We start from the raw sequence: 17,046 nt of genomic DNA on the forward strand, positions 1-17,046 counted from the left end.
ATCAAACCGGAAGTGACCCCAAATGTACCGGAAGTGACCTTTTTAGACCGGAAATGACCCCTAATAAACCGGAAGTGACCTCAGCTAAACCGGAAGTGACCTTTTTTAAACCGGAAGTGACCCAAATAAACCGGAAGTGACCCTAATAAGACCGGAAATGACCCGAATCAAGCCGGAAGTGACCTTATTTCAACACTAAGTGCCCCAAATAGCTACATTTGCGCTAACGTCTTCGTTTTCTGTCCGATTTAACCCGTTTCAACAGTTTTACCCCAAAAGTGAACCTCCTGAGGCCGTTTTTTTTGGTTTTGTTCCAAATTTAGAAAGATTTTGGCGCAATTGCTTTTTTTTATTTTCCCATTCATTCTCTATGGGGGTTCAACATTTGCTCTAACTTCTACATTTTTTAACTGACTCAACTCGTTCCAACTTTCAACTGTACATCTTTTGCCTACCTATTCCACAACTTCCCACTTACCAAAAATTCCAAATTCGAAATTCAACCAAATTCTCCAAAATTTCGTTTTTCTACTCTAATTTCTACATTTTTCAACCGATTCAACCCATTCCAACTTTCAACTGTTCATCTTTTGCCTACCTATTCCACAACTTCCCACTTACCAAAAATTCCAAACTTTCAAATTTGAAATTCACCACAAATTCTCCAAATATTCTACATTTCTCAAGTAATTCAACACGTTTCAACATCGTTCGGCAGCATTCCCCGAAAAAGTTATTCATACATTTCGCCTTCACACGCAATTTCTCCAGAAATTGCAAAATTCTAGTTTTCTTTGCTGTTTTATTTTGAAAGGCTATGAGCCACGCCCGCCTTAAAAAAATTGTTTGGTAGGTAGATAAAGGTGGATCAAGTTGGCTGGATCCCAAATGAAGGCCCATATAACATAACCACTGATATGGAAAAAAAAAAGTGTTGGGGATATTCAAAGAGATCTTTGATAAGCTTCAATAACAGCAGCCCATTGTTATACAACATATTGATTTACTCATTAAACCTCTCCTAATCAGTTGTGAGACTTCATAAAGGCGTGCTTCTTGGTCACCATGGCCACGTCTATACAATCCACCATGAATGTTTGATGATGGGCCGCCTATAAGAAGGCTGGCTCACTTCTGCTGAGGTTTAGTTTGGATGATTGAGGATGGCGGGAAGGGACTAGTTGCAAAGAAGAGGAACTAAGGACTCGATTTTGTTTGTGTTCGTCAGCTGTGCCCGACGAGGATGGAGCGGGCTGAGGACGCCATCGCCGTGGTGGGCATCGGCTGCAACTTCCCAGGCGGTAACGTATCTCCATTAATCTTTGATTGTTGGATTTCTTGAAATTTCACATTTACAATTGTAAATACATTTTATTGATTAAAAATGAAGTTGTGACTAAATTACAGTAAGGATTTACAACACTATTAATCTCTTGATAAAGAGTTACAATTTGAGAACTGCTGTCAGTTTAAGATAGGAGCGTGTTTTTTTTTGCACGCAGGAGAGGGTCTGGAAAATTTCTGGAAAGTTCTGGTGAGTGGGCGGAATTGTTTGGTGCAGATTCCCAAAGAGCGATTCGATCTATCCATCTGGTATGACCCCGACAACAAGGCGGGCAAGTCCCACACAGCCAACGCTGCCCTCATCGACGGGTAGAACATCTCTATGCTACTCTACGGCATTGTTTGCCAAACTTTATTGCACCGAGGCATGAAGGCTCATATTTCACCTGAGAAAAAGTTCATAAAAAAGTTGATACTAAAACTTGAGCTCCTCTATAACGTCTGAGATGATACCTGGTGTAAAAAGTTTGAGAACCACTGCCCTATAAGAATGACTTGGTTGCTCATTCAACTATTGATTGGGTTTGGACCATGATGTTTGCAGGTTCAACCATTTTGACCACAAGTTCTTTGGCATCAGCGACAGTGAGGTAGAACAAATGGACCCTCAGCAGAAACAGCTGCTTCAGTGTGTCTACAGAGCTCTGGAGAATGCCGGCATTCCCCTGGAAAAAGCCAGCGGGACCAGAACTGGAGTGTATTTTGGTAAAAAATCACTTTACCAAGTATTATGAGCATGGGAGATGAATGCTTTTTCCCGGCAGGCCTTATGAACAGAGACTACGAAACCACGGCGGCTCATGCCCATCCCAGCGTCATCAACCATTGGACCGGAGCAGGGTTGGCCATGAGCATCGCCGCCAACAGAGTCTCATACATCTTTGATTTTACCGGGCCATCCTTGGCCATCGACTGCGCCTGCTCGTCCTCCCTGGTGGCGCTCCATCTGGCGTGCCAGGCCATCAAACAAGGTGCTTCAATTTGTCGGAGGTGATCTTGAGAAAAAAGATTCTAAAAGGGCCTTGGTTGTGCGCCGTCTTCTCAGGGGACTGCGACATGGCAGTGTGCGGCGGCGTCAACTGCATCTTTGAGCCTAGAGTGTTTGTGGCCCTTAGCAAAGCCAATATGATTTCCCCGGACGGAGCCAGCAAGCCTTTCTCAAACAAAGGCAACGGTTATGGCAGAGGGGAAGGATGTGGTGTGGTTCTCCTCAAACCATTGACCAAGGTGACTCTATTTTCCATTGGAGGGCAGACACAGTTACAGAAAATGGATAACTTGCTGACTTAATGCCACCCTCTACTATTTAGTTTTCACTACCCATCATAAAAAAATGTAATTGTGGTCCTGGCACCGGCACTTTTGGTTTCATTATATTCTCTCTGTACTTTGACAGGCCTTACAAGACCAGGATAACATCTGGGGCATCATCAGCAAGACCGCCGTCAACCAAGACGGACACTCCGTATCACCGATCACTAAGCCCTCCATGATTCAGCAGGAGGAGCTTCTGCGGATGATTTACTCTGAGCGCGATCTCAACAATGTCCAGTACATTGAGGCTCACGGCACCGGAACACCGGTCGGAGACCCGACGGAGGCAACGAGCCTCTCAAATGTCATCGCCAAAGTTCGAGCTTCCAGTGCAGAGACTCTGCGAATTGGGTCAGTCAAGAGCAATATTGGACACACGGAATCCGCCGCTGGAGTGGCCGGACTTATCAAGGTGCTCCTTATGATGAAGCATGAGTCCATTGTTCCATCAGTTTTCTTCTCTGAGGAGACAGCCTGTGTAGACTTCAAGGCCCTGAACATGAAAGTTCCTCAAGAGTTGGAAAGGTGGGAAGCGAGCGGTGGACGGGTTGCGGGAATCAACAATTTTGGCTTTGGGGGTACAAACGCTCACGCTATTGTCACCCAGCACAAGCAGTCGCATAGAATGAACAAGAACGATAGTAGAAAGATGAAATATTTTGTGATGTCGGCAAATTCACCAAAGTCTCTCACCCTCATGCAAGTAGACACCATTTCACGTCTGGAGGACAACATTGACCTAAATCATCTTTTGTACACGGCGGCATGCAGGAGGAGCCACCTCAAACACAAATACAGATGGGCCTCGGTGGTTTCATCCATAACTGACCTCAAAGAGAAGCTCCAGGCTGCCGTGAACAAAAATCCATCAAGCCTCTCACTCCAAGACCCAAAGTTAGTGTTTGTCTTCTGCGGTAACGGCCTCACTTACCACGGCATGGGCAAGCAGCTTCTTCGTCACGAGCCAGTCTTCAGAGACAAAATTGAGCAGATTTCCCGAGTCTACCAGCAGTTGAGCAGGCTCAACATCCTGGACACGCTTGAAAGTGAGAGCAAGCGTGGTGACTACAATGCTCCAGATGTGGCCCAGCCTCTCCTCTTTGCTTTGCAAGTGGGCGTCGCCACCTTGCTCGGGCACTGGGGTGTCAAAGCTAATGCTATGCTGGGACACTCAGTCGGTGAGGTGGCAGCGGCTCACTGCTCTGGCCTCCTATCCCTTGAGGATGCCCTCACAGTCATCCACTTCCGCAGCGTTCTCCAAGGTGAAGTGGCTGGAGGGAAGATGCTGGTGGTCAGCAACATGGCCGTCTCAGAGGTCACAGCTCTTCTCCCTGAATACTCAGGGAGAGTTTGTCTTGCTGCTTATAACAGCCCGCAGTCCTGCACCCTTTCAGGAGACGCAGATGCAATCCAGAGCCTTCAGGCAAAGCTGAGCAGCACAGCCAACAGTGAGAACCTCTTCATCCGCATCCTGGAGGTCCCCGCAGCTTACCACAGCCACATGATGGATCCAATTCTGCCAAAAATCAGGGAGGAGATTGGCTCCTTGGTGAAGAACGAGCTTGACGTGCAATTATTGTCAACTGTGACTGGTGAGGAGGCACAGAGGGGGGATTTTTGCTCAGGTGAATATTGGGCAAGGAATGTGCGTGAGCCTGTCGCTTTCGAGCAGGCAGTTAGATCAGCCAGTCAGGGAAAGAAAAGCACAGTCTTTGTGGAAATAGGTCCACGGCGAGCCCTCCAGAGGAACATCATGGAAACTCTCGGCAATGACACAGCTGTGGTAGCCTCATTGCAGCCAGACAAAGACCACGAGACACTCTTGTCTGTCGTTTCAAAGCTCTTTGAGCTCGGCGTATACATAGACTGGAACACCTTTTACGCAGGCTATGAGGCACCGCCGCTGCCTTTCCCGAGATACCAGTTCGATTCTTCGGACAGGGATGTCATCATCAAAGGGGCTCAGAAGAACACAACAAATAATCACCCTGTGCTCTGCGCCACAGGCAATGAGACCAACACTTACACATGCGCTTTGATGTCTGACTCCACCTTCTTCCTGAAAGAGCACAGGCACAACAAAGTGCCCATCATCCCTGGGGCCTTCTACGCTGAGTTGGGTTTAGCCGCATTTATGGCCTGCGCCAAACCAAAAGTCCCTCTCAACTCACTCCAGCTCAGTGTCAACTTTCACAACCCATTTGTCTTAACCCCAAGCCCCCTAGAGATGAAGGTGCAGCTGGAGCATAAAGAGAATGAAGCTAGTTTCTCAGTGTTCTCCTCGTCAGCCACATACGCATCAGGCACGGTTGTCCAAAAGAAAGAACGACCAGTTGAAGAGCAGCGCATTGACCTGAGCAGCATCTACAAAAGATGCACATCTGTAGTGACCTATCAGGAATTTTATAGTTACCTTGCCCAAGGAGGGTTCCAATATGGGGACGTCTTCACCAATAAGGCCAATGTACACTATGGGGAAGATCTGAAAGAGGCTTTTGCCATGATCACAGTTCCACAGGCACTACGGTCTCAGTTGCACGACTACTATGTTCATCCAGTTGTGCTGGACTTCCTCATGCAGCTCCTCCCAGTCACGGTAGAGCACATTTTTGCTGGTAGACCGGGATTTCCAGCCCAGATTGGAGGTTTAACAGTGTTAGAACCTTTGCAAGATGAGATGATCGTCTACTTGAGGGCAATCAATGTTGGTACAAACCATTTTGAGGTCTGCGGATGCTTTGCTGATCAACATGGAAGGACCTTGGTTGAGGTTAAGCATGTGTTGATCAAGTACCTTGGTAGTGACTCTCATGTGGTTGAGGAATACTTCTACCATAATGAGTTTAGTGTCATCCCCGAGGGGATCACAAATGATCCACCTCCCAAGGCCTTAGTCTTCTCTGACAATATGGGGATCGCAAAAGCCCTACAACCCCACTTAGACTCGCGCTCTCACTATATTCCATTTACACATGCAAAAGATATCTTGAACCATGGATTTCCATATCTTTTAGCAAATCTCAACATAGACTTGAAGGACAACTTTGATGAGGTCTTGTTTTTGTGGGGCAAAGAAAACCTAAACTCCTTCACGCCTGATGATGTCCTGGAGAATCTAGCAGGTTGCTGTGAAATATTCCGCCAGGTAGTCCTGGAGCTCAAGGAAATCTACTTCGCTAACCCCATCCGGGCAGTAACCTACTGCTCATCCGAGTTTACAGTTGATCACATCAATCCTGGCTTTGCCATTGTAGGCATGACACGATCCCTTGCTGCAGAAATAGCTGAGATGTCATTCCAGTTAGTTGACATCAGCTCCAACTCTGCGAAGGACATCGCAGCTCTGTCTGAGATCCTACGAGCTTACCCTTGCAGCAAGTACCCAGAATTGGTGATTAGAGATGGGGGGATTCTAAAACCTTCCATCACACGTACCCCCCCTGAACTGCCTGACAATTCTGAACGCACCTTTACTTCCGACACATCTGAACCTTGCATCCTTCAGACTGCGGATGCTTTTAAAATGAGTCGCTTGAGTGCTGTACATATCCATGCTGATGTGGAGCAAATGAGTGCTACGTCAGTTGAGATTCAGCCCACTAAGGTTTGTGTGCATTCATCAGAGTACTTCCCTGTGAGTGCCTCACATGTCAAGTTTGGCCAGACGCTGTACTGGAACCAACACTCCTCACAGAACCACAAGCTACTCATGCTTGACTTCAGTGGAATTGTTACCAAGGTTGGAAAGGATGTCAGGAAATTAAGAGTGGGAGATTCTGTGGCTTCCTGTTACCCCGTGGTAGCAGCCAGTAGGATCAGAGTTCCACAAGATGTGTGTTACACAACCAAACAACTCCCCTTCCTTCAAACAACACCTTGTCTCTCCTTCTTTGTGCTGGCGAGGGAAATCCTATGTCGGGTCTTGCCAAAAGCCAAGCATCATCTCGCCATCATATCTCCTATTCCGGATTCCGTTCTGGTAAAGGTTTTGACAATCGCCTCTGAAAAGTCTGGTTATGACGTGAGCATTGGAAAACAAGGCATCTTCAAAGAAGCCAATCAAATTGATGCATTCATTGTCCTGCCTCCATACAGCAAAAGTTTGATTGCAGAAGTCTGCAACTTTCCTGGTGTCAAGAATGTTGTCCTTGTTCGAGGATCCCAGACACAAGACTTGCCTGACCAGGATGAGCTCCAAAGTGTAAAAGAAAGTGTACACGTGCAAAGAGTTGACCTTGCGGCTATTTTGCAAAAAGGATCCCTGGGTGCTCGAAGGCTACGTGTTTATCACTGGCTTAAGTCCTTTAACTTAAACAAGAAGTTTTCCTTTGAAAGCGTCACCTTTCAGAGTATCACATCTGAGAAGATCCAAAACCTTCCCTCAGAGATGTCCGAGTCGTACTTCCATACAAAAAAGCTGGCTGTTGTGGCGCTGGAAAAATGTCAGACCAGCGCGACTTCAAACATTCCGCTTCTGTGCTCAAAAAAGAAGCTTTTCCGAAAAAGATCAGTGTACATTATAGCAGGTGGTCTGACTGGGCTGGGCTTTGAAACAGTCAAGTTCATTTCACAAAAGGGTGGCGAGGTTGTCATCACTCTCTCCAGGAGCAAGCCCTCACCCGAAGTGCAGCGAGAGATCCAAAACATAGAGAAGCAGTGTGGCAACAACATTGTCTCCATGCAATGTGACATTGCCGTGTCTGAGCAAGTGCACCAGGTTATCAGCAAGATCCAGTTTAAGTTCAAAGATTATTCAATCAGAGGTGTGTTTCACAGTGCAGTCGTCTTGCACGATGCTCTCATCGAGTCCCTTGACATGTCCATATATGAGGAAGTTCTCAAGCCAAAAGTCAATGGTGTGCTCAACCTGCACAAGGCAACACTCAAGTGCCAGCTCGATTACTTTGTTTGTTACTCCTCCATATCATCCTTTTTGGGAAACGCCTCACAAACAAACTACGCGGCAGCAAACTCATTTTTGGATTTATTCTGTCAGTACAGGCGCAAGCTCGGCCTGGTGGCGCAGTCCATCAACTGGGGAGCTCTGAACCTGGGACTCCTCTTAAACAAAGAGCTGATCCATCGCTTCCTGGAGACCAAAGGGATGATGGTGCTGATGGTGGCTGAGATCCATAAAAGCCTGGAACAATGCTTGCTGATCAACCGACCCCAACAGGCTATTTGCCGTTTCCACTTTCGGAACATCCGCTTCAACATCCTCTCACAGAATGTCGCCCTGACCATGCGGCTGTCGGCGCTGGTGGAGCAAGCCCTCCAAAAGTCTAGAGAGTTGAATTCTCAAAGCAAGAACACAGAGGAGGTGCCACCCAGAGATTATGTGCTCTCCCTGCTTTGCAAAACCATTGGCGTGGACGTTAGCCAACTGACGGACGATACGCTGCTTTCATCTCTCGGCACAGACTCCTTGCAGGCCATGACGCTGCAAAACCTCATCTACCAGGACCGAGGTGTGAAGGTGCCACTGGTCAAACTTTTGGATCCCAATGCCACGCTATCCACTTTGGTAGCCATTTTGAATGAAGCTCACGAGGCTGGAACTAATGTCCCAAACGCTCTTTCAAGCGATGATGCTGGCACTGTTTCAGTCAGATTTTAAGATCCCTACACATTTGCGAACAGCTGCGAGTATAACTCGATCTGTGACCACGCTCATATCTCACAACAATGAAATATCTAATCAACTTTCTCTAGTGAAATAAATGGAAATGCCATGAATATGCCAGAGACCAGGACTTACCTTCGGACCAGTGGTTTGAACAAATACATTTGGCAAAATACCTACACAAAAACGACAATGCAAACTCAAATAAGACACCTGAAGTTTTACTGAGAGGAGGGGTATGCAGCTGTCATCTGGCGGAGTTTCTGAAGATCATGCAGAAGTCTGTTTTTTCTTTTTTTTTTTTTTTCTTTGCTTTCAACATAAAAATAAAGCACTTGTTATACAGGGTACTCCTAAGTCATGGTACCGCCGTGATCTTTTATGAAAACCTACATGTCAATTTCTTGGCATTTCTTGGCATTATTTTCACGATTGTCTTCTGACTGGCGTTTTTTTGTAAACATTTTATGGAGAAGACATTTGAAAAGATGTTACGATTGTTTTGTGTTTATGTTTATCTCAATGTCTCAAGGATATGTGAAGATAAGACAGATGTCCTTGCGTTTGTTTTTAAAGCTGTTCATCAATCCTGTGTTCCGAAGGTGATCTTTCTTATCGCTTTATGAGGATTATTAAACTAAGTATATGTAACAGAGTGAAACATACTTTATTAAATTATGACGGGAGTGAGCAAGCGGCACACGGTGTGGCACATGCAATCTGCCTGATTTTTGTGGTCTTTCAATTGCCGTTTTGTCAATTGAAACCTTTTCCATGTTGAAATGATGAGTAAAGCTTGGTTTGCTGTCCATCCAGGACTGAGTGTGACATTTACCATCATTTCAGTCATACTGTATTGTAACAGTCACTTCTGCTGTCTTTTATTTCTTATGTTGTTATTTTTCACCCAACGTGCGGTCGACATTAATGGTTATTTAGAGAAGTGTTTTTTAAGCCTTTATGATTAGAAAAACAAGAATTAAGTTTAAAAAAAAATCTAATTGATGTCATGTATATATATTTTATTATTGGACCAAATGATATATATACACCAGCTGTACACCAATGTGTTCTTTGGTTCTTGTAGTACCTGTTGGTAAAAGTGGGCGACTTGATTGTTTTGATAGTTAAAATGAGATACGATCACACTGTCATATTATTGGATTTATTTTTCTCTGAAAGATAAATATTTTGTTGGTAGTACAGTCAGTCAGAGTTGCGAGGAATACAAAGTGATCACTGTCCAAGATCGAAAACAATTTTCAGCATCATTCCTGTATTGTGTGTGTTGTCGACCGCGCTGTCTCAATAAAAGGACATGTCATCTACATCAATCAAATGATATTATTATTTATCACAAAACTTTCCAAAGTTGCCACTGTCGTGTTCGGGTCCAGTATCCTGACCAACGGTACATTTACACTCGTCTCTTGAAAGATTTTATTCTGAAGTGTCATGGCCAACATCGAGTCGATGCCCAGCGCACCCAGCGCGGCGTTATCATCCAACTCGTCCTCACCAAGGTTGCTAACGTCGCCGATGATAGTTTTCACATTTTTACGTGAGGGAGACGATTGGTGAACTGGCGGCTCAATGGTCCTGTTGTCTTTTAGTTCTGCGTCCACTAAGGTTGATAGTCGTTTTCCGAGTGAGGCGTTTTTCAAGTTGAACTTGCATACGACCTGCTGAGGTCTGTTGGTGAGAAGGACTTTGGCGAGAGCTTCATGAATCTCTCCCACGTCCATGACCAGCATCCCTTTGCTCTCTAGGTGCTTTTGGGCGTGCTTTTTTTTTAACAGAAGGCCAAGGTTCAGAGGACCCCAGTTGATGGACTGTCCGGCCAGACCAAGGTTCCTCCGGTAAAGACAAAAGGTGTCAAGGAAAGAATTGGCTGCTGCGTAGTTGGACTGCGATTGGTTACCAAGAAGCGACGAGATGGAGGAGTAGCACACAAAGAAGTCAAGCTTCTTGTGAAGGGTGGCATTGTGGAGATTCAGGGCGCCACTCACTTTAGGCTGCAGAACCTTCTGCAGGAGAGACGCATTGAGATTTTCTATGGGTGCATCGTGGAGCACGGCAGCGCTGTGAAAAACTCCTTTGATGGGACAACTACTCAATCTCTGCTCAATCTTTGAGATGGCTTCCACTACTTGTTGCAACATTGAAACATCACACTGGAAGGTCATGATGGTGATGTTGTACCTCTTCTGGATGAGATCCAGTTCGGACTGCATTTCATGCGTTGGCATGCGTCTGGACAGTGTCACGATACACCCGCCGCCATTGCTGGCAATGAACTTAACAGTTTCAAAACCCAAACCGGTGAGGCCTCCCGTTACGATATAAGTAGAGTGTTTTTGAAAAAGTTGTCTGGGTTTGCCCAGAAATGGAATGTCTGACACTTGGCAGTTAGGTGCTGTCAAATCTAAAACCACTTGGCGCACTGTCTTGGCGGCAAAGTACGACTCGTCAGCCTGAGCTTCTGCTGCGCTTGAGATTTGAAATGTATCCCTTTTGACAGGCAGAGATGCTCGATCAAAGCCGAGCATCATGAGCCACCTAAAGATGGCTCCTCCTTGTGCTTTGAGATAAACTCTTTGAAGGACATGAGGGACATGGAGAACATGCACACGAAGGAAGTCACTCTTGAACGCAAAGCTGTTTGTCCAGCATGAGGATGACTGGTGCGTTCCGCAAACAAAAACAGCATGTCGCTCATGGCTGTCGTTTTCTCTTAATTCTTGCCAAGAGTTGTCATATGGGGGCAGGAAGACAAAGGCTTGGCACGGGTCAGGACTTGTACCTTGCTTTGGCAAATGGGGCAAACAGGACACATTCCAGCCAGATCGGTTTGCTGTCAACGCTAGCACTTTCATCAACGCAGAGGCTAAGTCTGGAGTGACAATGACCATCTTTTTCTGCTGTTGCCGTGTCACAGTGGGAAGCATCCGCTGCAGGAGCTCCCACGCCAGGATGAAGAAGGACATGCTTGGACATTCTTCCAGGAATGGAAGTTTCTCGGTGTTGTAACAAACAGACTCGGGAATAACGACCCTCATTGCTGTTGCAGATGGGTAACTTGCGGCAATGCGGTCGCCAACTCTTAGGCTGCAAACGTCTTTCCCGACGGCTGTCACAATGCCGCTAAAGTCGAGAGCCAACAGCGTGTGGTTGTGTGTCATGCGATTATTCCAATACAATGTCTTTCCAAAATGCAAGTGTGAAAGTGTCACAGGGAAGTAATCCGCTGAATGGACACACACATTTAGTAGTTGAACCTCGACTGATTTATCCGCAACCGTGCCGTCATTTGTGTCAATGGGGCTAGCAGTCAAACCTTCCAGTCTGTAAGGATGACCGGTCTGTAGGACAAAATCTTTCACTGATGGTATGTTACCCTTAAATAAAACTCTCTCCTCCATGAGCGTACGTGTTATCTTTGTCGTCGACACCTGTCCTTGACCAACAATGACTTCGGATTGTTTGCAAGAGTTAATGACACCAACTAAAGATTCAATGTCTGTTCTGGTTAGCGACATCAGGTCAATGAGTTGAAAAGAGACACCCGGTACCTCTGCCGCACAAGCCCTCATCATACCAGACAGCACAAAACCAGAACTCACACAGTCTACAATCCTCTCTGTGGACCTGTAGGTTATAACACGGACAGTGCAAGATTGTTGGCTCTCCTTCAAAGCTAAAATGATTTGTTGGAATGACTCACAGCAGGCCACCAGGCGGTCCAGCGTTCTACCAGATGGTAAGTGGCTGAGATCTTCTACGGCCCAAATGAAGAGAAAATCTCTCAAGTTGTTGCCGAGAACAACGTCTTGGAGCTGGCCTGGTGTCAAGTGATTTCTGTCCTCCACGGAAGACGACTCCGGATGCAAGTATGGCTTGAGTGCTTTAGCTATGCCGAGCTTGTCTGCAAAAACTATTGCCTTTATCTTCTTATCACAATTTATCTTGTTTGTGATGGGAATGATTTCATTGTGGTAAAACACAGAATGCAGAGCAGGCAAACAACCACCCAAAAATGTTATCTGTACTTCCTGAAGTTCCACCAGTACTTTCCCATCTTTGGTAGTAAAGCAACCGCACAATTTAAGGAAGTCTGGCTTCTCTTCCGTTGCACGCATGTAAATAAACATCTCCTCTTGTGGTGGTCCTGAAATGACAATCTTGCCAATAGCCGAGGGGAATCCTTGCTTGACTGAGAGACGCCTCATGGCTGCGACAGCAGTCATTTGCAAGAAATAGTCCAACAGGACAGGATGCATGAAGTAGTTGTGAAGATGATTCAGGAGTTCTTTTTGAACATGGATTGCTGTCACAGCCTCTTTAAACTCATCACCAAAATGAACATTGTTCAGCTGTTTGAACACAAATCCATAATCAAATCCTGCTCTAGAAAGAATGGCGTAAAACTCTACAGCCGTTACGATCAAAGTGCACCTTTTAAAGATTCCCTCCAGACAAATACTTGGTTCCTCCAACACAGCTGGTCCATCCACGCATCTGAATGTACCAGAGGTGTGAGGGTCAGCAGAGGAGCTTATTGTAAAGACACCGTCGGTTTCTTCAAACCTCACTTTCAACTGGTGATTGTTCACGCTGAGCAGATTGTGAAACGTCACACTGAGCTCGATAAAGGAGATGGGCCTCCTCGGCTTCAGATAGGCCACCACAGAAGCGAAAGCCAGCTCCACATAGAAGGCGCCGGGGACGATGGCAACGCCGTTATGCTTGTGCTCCCAGAGATATGGCATGGTCTCCGTCGTGAGATTGCATACGTACTCTTTGTTGTTCTTCTTTATTTGGGACAACAGCGGATGTGGTGAAGAAGAGGAAGAAGACAAATCGTTTCCTTGTCTGACATCCTCAAAGTAGACCTCTTTCTGTGTGTTGTCAAACTGATAGAGTGGGAACGCTGTGGGTGGTGCTTTATAACCTTGGTAGAGGTCCTGCCAGTGTACGTTGACACCCAGTTCAAATAGTTTCCCCACTGTAGACAAGATGGTATCATATTCTTTATGCGGTCGAACAGAGAGAACAATAATGTCTTTTCCAAGTGTTTCGTGGATGTGCCTTTGAAGAGCCCTGCGAGGTCCAATCTCCACAAAGACCATGTTTCTTCTTGACTGCTTATCTCTTTCGACAGCCCGCAGTGTTTGCTCAAACAAAACTGGTTGCCTGATGTTCTTTGCCCAGTAGCTTCCGGTTCCAAAGTCACCATACACATACTTGGCTCCTGTCACAGTAGAAAATAGCTTGCATTCTATGTCGTTGACAGCCAGGCAAGCCAGATGACTCTGAATGCCTTCAAGGATAGGATCCATGAGATGACTGTGGTAAGCTGCTGGAACATCTAAGATATGAAGAAAGATATTCTCATCAGCGTACATCCTGTTGAGTTTCTCATGGAGGACATTTACCGCACCTTCATCTCCTGATAAAGTGCAAGCCTGCGGGCTGTTGAAGGCAGCCACGCAAATATTTTGTGAGAAATCCTCAAGAGCTATCAGCACTTTTTCTAAAAGTATGTTGCCCACCACAAGCATCTTTCCATAGATAACCCTACTTTGAAGCACACTGCGGTGGTAGACCACTTTGACAGCATCTTCGAGAGACAACAAACCAGAGCAGTGAGCGGCAGCGACTTCGCCTAAGGAGTGTCCCAGCACTGTGTCAGGTTTGATGCCCCAGTGCTTCAGGAGAGCTGCTATGGCAACCTGAAGAGCAAAAAGCAAAGGCTGGACAACATCTGGCTGGCTCAGGTCAACCGTGTCCCACTCTTCGGAAAGCCACTGACTGATTCTAATGTGTTGGTTCTTCTTCTGAAAGAGGACCTCCACCTCCTGCACCTTGTCTTTGAAATAAGGAAGGGTGCTAAAGAGCTGCCTGCACATGCCTTTGAAGGCAACACCGTTTCCACTGAACACAAACACTACCTCAGTGTTTGACAATGTCAAGGCCACCTTTGCTTTCAATGAAGACAGAAGCTGATCCTGTAAATCTGAAAGGGATGAGAAGACAAAAGCCCTGCGATATCTGTGCTTTGTGTGGCTCCGTCCACAAGCAGAGGTAAAGGATAATGCCTGCGCGTCAGCTGCTTGGCCGTCGAGAAGCCGTCTGTGGATATCAGCGAGGGATCGGATCAAGGATTCCTCAGAGGCTGCTGATGTCACAAAAATCCTGGGACCATCTTTTGGGATGTGTGCGACATTTGCAGTCTGTTTATACTCTCTTACAATTACATGTGTATTTGTGCCTCCAAACCCAAAGCTGTTAATGCCAGCCACCCGTTGACACGATCCATTCGTTCCCCACCCTTCAGCTTTTGTTGGAATACTAATTCTCATGACTTCAGCATTTATGCTGGAACAGTCTTGGGAGTAGAAAACAGATGGAACGATGGTCTGGTGCTTCATCATGAGGAGCACCTTGATGAGTCCGGCCACCCCGGCCGCAGATTCTGTGTGTCCAATATTTCCCTTCACAGAGCCGATCCATAGAGTGTCTGCACCACCGTCTCTAGATTTGGCAACCACGTTTGAGATGCTTGTTGCCTCTGCCAAATCTCCAACGGGGGTTCCAGTTCCATGGGCCTCGATGTACTGGACATTGGCGAGGTCACGCTCGGAGTATATTTGTCGCAGCAGCGCCTCTTGTTGATGCAAGGACGGCTTGGTGATTGGTGACACTGAATTTCCATCTTGGTTGACAGATGTTTTGGCAATGATACCCCAGATTTTGTTGCAGTCTTGTAATGCCTGTAAATTACACAATCCTAAAAACTCTTTGATAGATTTTGTCGCATCTAGATTAAGAGATGAATGGAGACAACTGGACTCTCCTTGGGAGCAATCAAAAACAACTCCCACAACCTTGGTTGACATCCACCAAACACAAATCAAGAAATTCCAAGGATTGGTTTCAAAACTCACATTTTTGAGCGGCTTGAGAAGAACGACACCGCAGCCCTCGCCTCTGCCGTAGCCATCTGCTCGGCTGGAGAAGGGCTTGCTGGTGCCTTCGGGCGAAATCATCCTGGCTTTGCTGAGGGCCACAAACACCCGAGGCTCCAAAATGCAGTTGACCCCTCCACACAGTGCCATCTCACAGTCCCCTGGTCAGAGAGGAAGAGGAGTACTTGATTGAAGGTAAGCCTCAAAAACAAAAACTAATCCTACAGTACAGATGCCTGAAAAAGTATCCTGAGAATATTTACAGTTTACCTTGTCTTATCGCCTGACAAGCTACGTGTAGAGCCACCAGGGAGGAGGAGCATGCACTGTCCACAGCAAACGATGGCCCGGTGAGATTGAAGACAAAGGAGATCCTGTTGGCTGCCAGACTCATGGCCGTCCCCGTGGCGTTGTAGTGATTTATGGAGGCGGGGTTATTACTTCGCAGCATCTCATAGTCTCGGTTCATTAGACCTGCAACGCATTCAGCTCTGCTGGTAGTGTACTCTTGTATTTTACTTCAATATTACATATTAAGAGCTGTGTGTCAGTTTTATTTAAGGGAAAGTAAATTAACAGTCCTGGTATACAAGCAGTACAGTGACTATTTTACATAGCAGCAAGTGTCGTCACATTTGTGACAAAGTCTATTTATTTGGGCGTCATAAATACTACTTGATGTGGTCACCAATATAAACTCCAGTTGTGCTTCCACTGATGCGCTCCATGGGGATGCTGGCATCCTCCAAGGCCCTGAAGGAGCATTGAAGGAGCAGTTTCTGCTGAGGGTCCATGACATCCGCCTCTGCCTCAGGAATGCCAAAAAATTTGGGGTCAAATTCGTTGAACCTGAAATGGGCACAGTCTTACATCATGAACTACATGCATAACAAAAACACAGACCACTACAAATTTATATTAGTCATTTATATTGAATTTATATCGAGAGAGGAAGTTGTAAATACGACAGATCTTTTGAAAGGTTGAAAATTCAAGATTCAAGAAGTTTATTGGCCATGTTTGGGCATGCCAAACAAGGAATTTGACTCCGGTAGATCTCAGCCTCAGTTCAACATTTAGGTGACTAACAACATTCAGGACATGTGTGAAAATTGACAATTATTCTCAAACATCTCCTGATTTTAAACTCCCAGGAGGGCAAAATCGTAAATAAATGCTACTAATATTGCTACTGACAATCTGAATTCTTCTGCTTACCCGTCTATGAAAGCAGCTTTGGTGGTTTGCGTCTTTCCAGGTTTGCTGCCATCAAGTTCATACCAGGAATCTTTGTCAAACCTCTCAGCTGGAATATCCACAACACAATTTTTGCCCTCTGACAGAACCCTCCAAAAATTATCCAAGCCTTCACCTAAAAAACACAGGGACGACAAACTAACATAAACCTCAACCAAAATGTTATTATTGTAAAGGCTTCAAATTGTTTTTAATTATTTTGATATCCAGCGGGAGAGCTCCCACTTCTTATACTATATGTAATTATAGTATAGTTATATATAATTTTTCTCCATGGAAGGATTTATTTGATCCAACTTGTATGATCCAAGGAATTAAAAAAAAAAAAGTATCATTTGCCAAGTCATTCGAGACATGGTAATTTGAAATTGTTGCTTATAAGGCAAACTAAATGTATTATTTGTGGGGCAGTGTACCTCCCGGGAAGTTGCATCCGATCCCGATGACTGCGATGTCGTCAGCAGCATCCATGTTGGTTCTTTCTTCCATGTGAAGTTTCAGTTTTCAAGTGAGTAGAACTTCTCTTTTTCCACTTATAAA

General features: G+C 45.7%; 2 protein-coding genes across 2 annotated transcripts in view; one reads left to right on the plus strand and one right to left on the minus strand.

Moving 5' to 3' along the window:
- Positions 1-9,594, plus strand: part of LOC133143843 (uncharacterized) — a 168,268-nt gene extending 158,674 nt beyond the window's left edge. The window contains exons 2-7 of the mRNA XM_061266033.1: positions 1,229-1,301; positions 1,503-1,653; positions 1,889-2,049; positions 2,109-2,315; positions 2,390-2,571; positions 2,741-9,594. Coding sequence (XP_061122017.1) covers positions 1,244-1,301; positions 1,503-1,653; positions 1,889-2,049; positions 2,109-2,315; positions 2,390-2,571; positions 2,741-8,275 — 6,294 coding nt within the window. The 5' untranslated portion in view covers positions 1,229-1,243 and the 3' untranslated portion in view covers positions 8,276-9,594. The remainder of the gene's footprint in view (positions 1-1,228; positions 1,302-1,502; positions 1,654-1,888; positions 2,050-2,108; positions 2,316-2,389; positions 2,572-2,740) is intronic.
- Positions 9,595-9,600: 6 nt separating this feature from the next.
- On the minus strand, positions 9,601-16,999 carry pks1 (polyketide synthase 1). The gene is made up of 6 exons (XM_061266035.1): positions 16,923-16,999; positions 16,468-16,621; positions 15,938-16,098; positions 15,520-15,723; positions 15,229-15,410; positions 9,601-15,054 (listed from the first exon to the last, which is right to left on the minus strand). The coding sequence occupies exons 1-6, from the start codon at positions 16,993-16,995 to the stop codon at positions 9,616-9,618; spliced, it is 6,213 nt and encodes a 2,070-aa protein (XP_061122019.1). The 5' UTR covers positions 16,996-16,999; the 3' UTR covers positions 9,601-9,615.
- Between the last annotated feature and the right edge of the window lie 47 nt (positions 17,000-17,046).

The sequence above is a fragment of the Syngnathus typhle genome, linkage group LG19, assembly GCF_033458585.1.
Source record: "Syngnathus typhle isolate RoL2023-S1 ecotype Sweden linkage group LG19, RoL_Styp_1.0, whole genome shotgun sequence".
Lineage (NCBI taxonomy): Eukaryota > Metazoa > Chordata > Actinopteri > Syngnathiformes > Syngnathidae > Syngnathus > Syngnathus typhle.

What these genes read in the sequence shown, in the direction of transcription:
- pks1 (XM_061266035.1), bottom strand. Translation starts at nt 16,995, where the DNA reads ATGGAAGAAAGAACCAACATGGATGCTGCTGACGACATCGCAGTCATC. An exon ending in AAAGCTGCTTTCATAGACGG is followed by an intron (nt 16,099 to 16,467) that starts GTAAGCAGAAGA and finishes TGCCCATTTCAG; the next exon opens with GTTCAACGAATTTGACCCCA. An exon ending in TTGTCAGGCGATAAGACAAG is followed by an intron (nt 15,411 to 15,519) that starts GTAAACTGTAAA and finishes CTCTCTGACCAG; the next exon opens with GGGACTGTGAGATGGCACTG.